The sequence below is a fragment of the Ascaphus truei genome, chromosome 5, assembly GCF_040206685.1.
Source record: "Ascaphus truei isolate aAscTru1 chromosome 5, aAscTru1.hap1, whole genome shotgun sequence".
Taxonomy (NCBI): Eukaryota; Metazoa; Chordata; class Amphibia; order Anura; family Ascaphidae; genus Ascaphus; species Ascaphus truei.
Genome location: NC_134487.1, coordinates 104,129,633 through 104,137,096, shown reverse-complemented (window position 1 = coordinate 104,137,096; position 7,464 = coordinate 104,129,633). Strand labels below are relative to the sequence as shown.

Genomic DNA, 7,464 nt, shown 5'->3' with positions numbered 1-7,464 from the left:
GTTCTCTGGGCAGACGAGTCAAAGGTAGAACTTTTTGGCCTCCAATGAGAAACGTTATGTTTGGCGAAAACTAAACACTACGTTCAAATAGAAGAACCTCATCCCAACCATCAAGCATGGTGGTGGGAGTGTGATGGTTTGGGGCTGCTTTGCTGCCTCGGGACCTGGCCGGCTTGCCATCATTAACACAACCATGAATTCTGCATTGTATCCGAAGATTATAGAGGAGAATGACGACAGGCCATCTGTCTGTGAGCTGAAGCTGAACCGAAAAGGGTCATAAAGCAAGACAGTGATTCTAAACATACAAACAGTTCTACAAAAGAATAACCGCAGATGAAGAAATCCCACGTTTTAGAATGACCTAGTTAAAGTCCGGACTTAAATCCCAACGAAATGTTGTGGCAGGACCTGAAGCGAGCTGTCCATGCAAGGAAGCCCTCAAATGTCACTGAGTAGAAGCAGTTCTGTAAGGAGGAATAGGACAAAATTCCAAAAAAAAAAACCGATGTGAGAAACTGACCAACAGTTAAAGGCAACGGTTAGTTGAAGTCTGTGAAGCTCAAGGGGGTGTATAAATATTTGACAAAGATCGCATAAGGGAGTATAAAAAAAAACTGAAGGAGGGGTCAGTCCAAACTTTTTTCTTTCATAAACCTTGAGCATCCTGCGTACCATATTTTTGTTAGTTCCTTTCCAGACATAATGCACAAAATATATTTATTGACCATAAGCGAAATAATTTACTTTGAAAAGAGAACTGCGAGGGTTACATCTATTTGCCGTGTAATAATCCATGAGAAACGCATGTTTTTCCCTTTAAAGTAATTACGAGTTGATCATTAATGAAAAAGTAACATAACTATTGCAGTGCCCCAGGACAGTAGAGCTCTCCGCCTTCGGGGCAGATCAACCCACAGGCTCTAAATGAAAAAATATTCATTTTGTTACTTTAATGGTGATTGAATCTTTCGGATCGCTAATCACAGTGTCTTAATTCTAGTTTTCTGAAAAATAGATATTAAACAGATTTTGTCAGGAACGCTAAAACCAGGGTCTAGGACAGTGAGCCGCGGCCGTTTGGCGCCGCGGCCGTTTGGCGGCAGGGCTGTTTGGCGCCAGGGCAGTTAGCCACTGCAGATGACCCAGCGACTCTGGGGAATTGCAGGCAATTTTGAATAATGCAAATAACTGCAACCTAGTACCTTAACACTTAACCCTAATCCTAACCTTACCCCTAACCCTACAAAACCTAATCGCTATCCCATAACCCTTATATTCCTAACCTTAAAGTAACACTGTGTGCTCATTTGCATGTCATTTCCCAGAATCCTTAGCTGCAATGGAAGCATTGTATGTTAGGAGATACAGGCACCCGCTCTCAACTTTTAGGACCTTTCTTAGAACACACCCCTTTAACGAAGCATATGGGTGTCTCCGCTGGCTGACACTATACATCTCATGCCCTGACCGTGGCCCCTTGCAGACACACTTACCATAATATTATGTCACGTGTATTGTAAAGCACTATGTACCTGGATGGCGCTATATAAATAAAGATATCCATACTATACAGTGAAAAGCAGGGTTGCAGACCTGTCTGAGACATGTTAATGTGCTCACAAGGGATATTTTTATATAACCCACAATCCTAACCCCTAACCATAATATTCCTGAACTTAACCCATAACCCTAAAAAGCCTAAATCCTGCCGCAAAATGGCCGGCAGTGAAAAGGGCATGGCGAGTTGTCCTGTACCTGTAAAACCATGCCTTTTAGCTACTTATGTCTTTGTTTAACTAATGATGGCACTTCAAATACTTTGTAAACAAAACAGAGAACTCTCAAACTCTTACAATATCTATAGTTAGTCCAAATAAAAAAAGGTATCCCCTAATACTGAAGTACTTCTTAAACAAAATGGCAAAACTGCCAGCAAAGTTAATGACTACATAATGTCTTTTAGTGATCAGTTAATTTGTCAAACATTGTTTTTATGTGACGGCGTAAATCAGCTGAATTTAACCTATTTAACTTGCCACGGTCCTTGGCTCCCTTTCCCTTATCTTTGGTTCCCTTTTCACCCTGGCTTGGGCTGCCCCTTTAAGAGCCATCTGTTTTCTTTTCTCCGCCCCGTTAGGATATTGGGTTCCGTCTCGATGGCCTCTGCACAATTCTACAGCAGGAAGTCCTGATACAGGAGGATGTGGAGCTGATTGAACTGCTTGACCCGGGGATCCTGTCTGCTGGTCAGACCCAGAAGCTGCAGAATGGACACCTTCCAACGCTGCGCTCCATAGCAACGCCTAATATTTGGTACGACCCAGCAAATGGCTTATTTACAAGGGCTGCTTTTCAGGGAGCACTGAAATGTTGTCTTCTCTGAACTTGTTCATTGAGGAAATAAGGCCTAGCTGTCAGTGGGGCCAGCAAAGCAATGCGTGGCTGGCCCCTCGGGTAGTGAAAGGGTTAAAGGAGCAAATGCAGGCACTTTTTTTTTAAAACATAAGGTTGAAGCAGGGGGTCTCCGATGCCGAACCCTGTTGATTTCAGCTCCGGGGACCCCCTGCTTCCAGAGATACTTACCTCCGTAGGGGGTGCCGCTATCTCCTGCAAGTTTAAAACTTCTGCATCACGTGAGCCAATAAGAAGCCCCACCGGATGACGTCACGACTTCCTATTGGCTAGCAGACGTGGGCACTTTGAACAGCCCCCAGTAAGCGTGATCCCTGCTACTGGTGCCCCCTACCAAGGTAAGTATGTCCGAAAGCAGGCTGTCACCGGAGCTGAAATTAACGGGGTTCAGCTTCGGAGACCCCCTGCTTCAATACAATGTTGGGGGGGAACCGCTAAAGAAATTGCGCACTTGGTTTGCCCCTTTAAATGCCATTACAACAGTAGCACATCCCCACCAACATCTGCACTTTAAAGGGGCCGTACCGCCCAGGACCAAAGTCTACGAGTGGAACCTGTAAGTGTTTGTAAACTGTCCTTTTAAATTTGGTTTGTAAACATGTGCAGCTGAGACTTGGGAGCGGAGAGGGGGATTGATCTCCTCTGGCTGCTCCGTTTTTGTGTGTGTTTATTGGGCATGGTTGGTAAAGGTAATTGAAACACTTGATTTGACATTGCCCTTAAGCAAAATGTGTGCTCGTCTTCCGAAGAAACAGAGAAGCAGCCCAATCATTGCTCTACGCATGGTTACATTTGTTAAGGAAGCCAATGACATTGTTGAGTTCTTTACCTTGGATTGCACCTTTGTTAGACACAGAATCGCAGTTGGTGAGGGATATATTGTGCGAGAGTGCACCAGACTTTTATGGACTCCGGTTTCCTACTTGAATGAACCACCTGTGCAGTTAATCTGGAAGTGCACCTTCCCGCCTTTGCTTTCTTTTACAGCCCACACTGTGTTTCTCTGATGGATTTGGCACCTGTCTGCAGTCCTTCAGTGTCTAAATCAAATAACTTACTGGTGAATAGTCCGAGTTATGCACCAGTTTCCTGGCTGGAAATCAGGGGGAAATCACACACAATCAGCAGAAAATATACAGATTAAAGCCGTGGGAATCTTTCCTTGGATACGTTTAGTGCAGTTTATTTTCTCTATTTTTCCACCTTGATAGTTTGATAAATAATCCCCAATATATCTTCGTTTAGCTCATGTCCCTGCTGCTTGTGAATTACATTATCCTGGCTGTAGGCCTTTGTATGAAGGCATTCATATGCAGGTCCATATTTACCAAGTGGTGTTATGCCATAGAACCCCTGCACCCCATTCACTTTGAATGGCCCATAAGGGGTCTTCAGGCGCCAGACGTTGGCTTGTGGTATGTGCACTGCTTCGTCAATATGGGTGCAAGTCTCTAGTTGCAAATCTTATCTCTGTATTTGTATGCGTGTGTATCACACACACACAAACACACACACACACACAAACACTTAATTGCACAAAATAAAAATCTTGTGCTTGGTAAGTAGCGATAAGAAAAAGACATTGATATTTGGGAATGTTCTCCTAGGAAGCCACTCGTGATATACCACAATAGAATAGCAGGTAACAAAAGTAGATGCTTGACTATTATTATATGAAGGCATTGATGAGGAGCGTTCATTGATTAACTCTACTCATCCTTAAAAGTGCGTAGCCAGACAAAAAGAACGTTTTGCTTACATGTTATAGAACGGGTTCCCTGAACTAATGTAACCATGCTAATAGAAAATATTTCAAATAATGTTTTGTTCTGTGGAAATTATTTACAAATTCCATGTCTTATTTTCTGTTCTGGTTTGTTGACCCAGCCAGGGATCCAATAAAAAATATGGAGAACATGGACTACACAAGTACTCACCGAACACATACCGACACCGGACAACATTTGTATTTATAACACTTATTTACACAATTGTCCCCACCAAAATAAAGTACAGATTTGTAGTAGGCATGTCAAGCGCTTTATATAAATGAAGTTCATATTCTGTGTAAAAAATAAATAAAACCGTCAGTGCTACTTTTAACCTTTTGCAGCATCGCAGGCCCCTCTCACAGCGGAAGGGTTAAAGGCCATTCTTGTGTCCTGAGTGACCCTCTTCCCTTTCCTCTCTCAGGGACACGTCCGTGCTGTTTGCCTTTGTCAGTGCTTCGCTTGCGCTGCAGTCATGGCACATCTCTTCCTCGCTGATCTGGGGGCTGAGCCTTCTCCTGCTGGCCGCTTACGTCGCCCTGCGAGCTCGCAGCACGTGGCGCACAGCCACACTGCAGGTCACCCTGCGAAAATACTGCGGCCAGCTGGAAGGGACGGTGACGACCAGCCGAGCGTTCACCAACCTTGTGAGAAAAGCTCTGCGCCTGATTCAAGAGACCGAAGTCATTTCCCGGGGATTCACCCTGTAAGTGTTTCTGTTTCAGATCTATAAACGCCTTCCATGCCAGCAACACATTATAAAGCAAAAAGGCTAATCCTTTCTGAGGTATAACTGCATAATGGAATCTGGGCAGGAGGCCACTGCTGGCGTTCAAGTGAGTGCTGTAGTCATTGCATGGTGCAGTTCAGGGAATCGTGCACTCTCTTGAATGTACTTAGCACTCTGGTTAGGTTTTTTGCAGATCCTCCTTGGAAAGGATTTGATATGCGTTTAGTCCAGGGATTGCGAAAACATGACTACTTGTAAGGAAAGGCTGTGGCCATGTTTTTTACACTACAGCAGGTTAAGGATCTGGGTAATCATTAAATGTTAAAGGCAGATTCACAACAAATGGCGTTATATGTAGATTAGTATCCCAGTCCGCACCTTGGGACATTCACAAAAGTAAGGAGCTTGTGACTGCTTTATTAATGTGGTCTCCTGGGATTTTGGGAATCCCACACGAGGCCTCTAAGTGGGTCAATGGGAACTAGGTCTTATGTGACAATGACATACTGCCTGCTTACATTTAGCCATACACAGTCTTAGCAAGCTTCCAAAACCCAAAACCCCCTATATATAGGTATATGTGCGGTGTGTGTGTGTGTATATATAGATATATAGATCTATATAGATACATCTATGTGTGTGTGTCAATTTATTTATTTATAAAGTATTTTACCAGGAAGTAATACATTGAGAGTTACCTCTCGTTTTCAAGTATGTCCTGGGCACAGAGTTAAGACAAATAATACATGGTTACAAATACAGTTACATAATGAGCAGGGTATACATTATATACAAGACATTGCATGCACAGTTAGAGAAAATATATATTATGGGCGTATGAAACCGTTACAGACCAGATTAAAATGTGTGACAGCCTTAGATTTGAAAGAACTTAAACTGGTGGTGGATGTGAGAGTCTCTGGTAGGTTGTTCCAGTTTTGGGGTGCACGGTAAGAGAAGGAGGCGCGGCCGGATACTTTGTTAAGCCTTGGGACCATGAACAGTCTTTTGGAGTCTGATCTCAGGTGATAGGTGCTGCATGTGGTAGGGGTGAAGTGCTACTGGGATAGTGACCTAATCTATACAACAAATAAAATTACTCATTATTTAGTACATTGCTATGTATTTTAGCTATATTCTTTCTTCATACGTACAGGTCATTTAGTTCATTCTTTGTGCTGCACGGATTGAACTAAATGAGGCATACTTATGAAAGAATATAGATAGAATACATAGTAATGTACTAAATAATGACAGTAGTCCTATTTTGATGTAGCACTGAGGCTTTCCTTTCTTGTGTAACATGCTGCCTGCCTTCTTTTGTAGGCGAGTGATGCCGTCTTACTACTAAGCATCAATCCTTAAGTAATCGTGAAAAAGTACAGGTTCTCTTAGAAAGTATATTGGGAGAGGCACCGAGGTGAAAGAATTCCGCTACATGATGGTTTCTATAGCATTTCTTTCATCAATTCCAGTGTGTTGTATAAGTTTTCGGGTGAAGATAATGTCAGATCTAACTGGGGCAGGTGCTGCTAAATATCCTTAAATACACTCACTGTTTTGGTTAGGGAATTGCTTAGATCGAAGCCTTAAAGGAGGAGAACGTTATCAAGCAGTCTCTATAAGACAAACAATGGCGGTTCAAACAAAAAATGTGGGTTCATTAATCGATCTTCAAAATAGAAACATTCTAGAGGATCTCACAATCAAATATGTGAGGGGGAAAGAAAATGTAAAACCAATTTGTTTTATAGTGCCGTGTTGTACTTATGGGTGATCCCAAATATCCTGACATTGATTGGAGCCATGCGATTAGCAGTATCGCTAAAGGATAAATGAGCTGGGCACAACAGGCTTTCTTTAAAATACTTCTTTTATTGTGCCATTAACCTGGTGTTTCGGCTGCTCACAGGCAGCCTTTCTCAAGCTAGTAGCAGTACTAGTAGGAGGCTGCCTGTGAGTAACCCAAACGTTGGTTTATGGGACAATAAAATAAGTATTTTAAAGAAAGTCCGTTATGCCCATCTCTTTTATCTACAGAACCTTCTTGGACCCTTGCAGGGGCCCCCCTAGGATTAGCGCTCCAGCCAGATAAGTTATTGGATAAGTTACTGTATATTTTTCGAATTGGAGTGCGCAAGATTTCTTCTATTTTTGTATACCAGTATAGATGAAGGAAACATAACAATATAAATAATAACAAGTACAATTGAACCAACTAGGAAGGGGGCAGTACTGTACCTATAAATAACTAATAATGAATAGGTACTAAAATTCAAGTGATGAAATGTGGGGGACATGTTGATCATATATGGTCTATTTCAAAATAATTTATCAAAAAAGTATTATATATCAACAAAGCATCTTTATTTTATAAAGGCAGAATGTATACAATTAAGGAAAATTCTGCCAGGAATACATTGGGATGACATAATATATCATAAGATAAATGGACAGTCTTTAAATTCTCGTTGGATTAGTACAAATCCGCATTTGGTAATCCATGTAAAAGACACAAATCAAAACCAACATGGCTAAAATATACGGGTA

General features: G+C 42.1%; 1 protein-coding gene across 4 annotated transcripts in view; it reads left to right on the top strand.

Annotated features, from left to right (window-relative positions):
• Positions 1–7,464, top strand: part of VEZT (vezatin, adherens junctions transmembrane protein) — a 72,728-nt gene that overhangs the window by 44,264 nt on the left and 21,000 nt on the right. For all 4 annotated transcript variants that reach the window (XM_075600398.1, XM_075600397.1, XM_075600400.1 and 1 more), the window contains exons 4-5: positions 2,141–2,316; positions 4,609–4,890. In XM_075600398.1, coding sequence (XP_075456513.1) covers positions 2,141–2,316; positions 4,609–4,890 — 458 coding nt within the window. The remainder of the gene's footprint in view (positions 1–2,140; positions 2,317–4,608; positions 4,891–7,464) is intronic.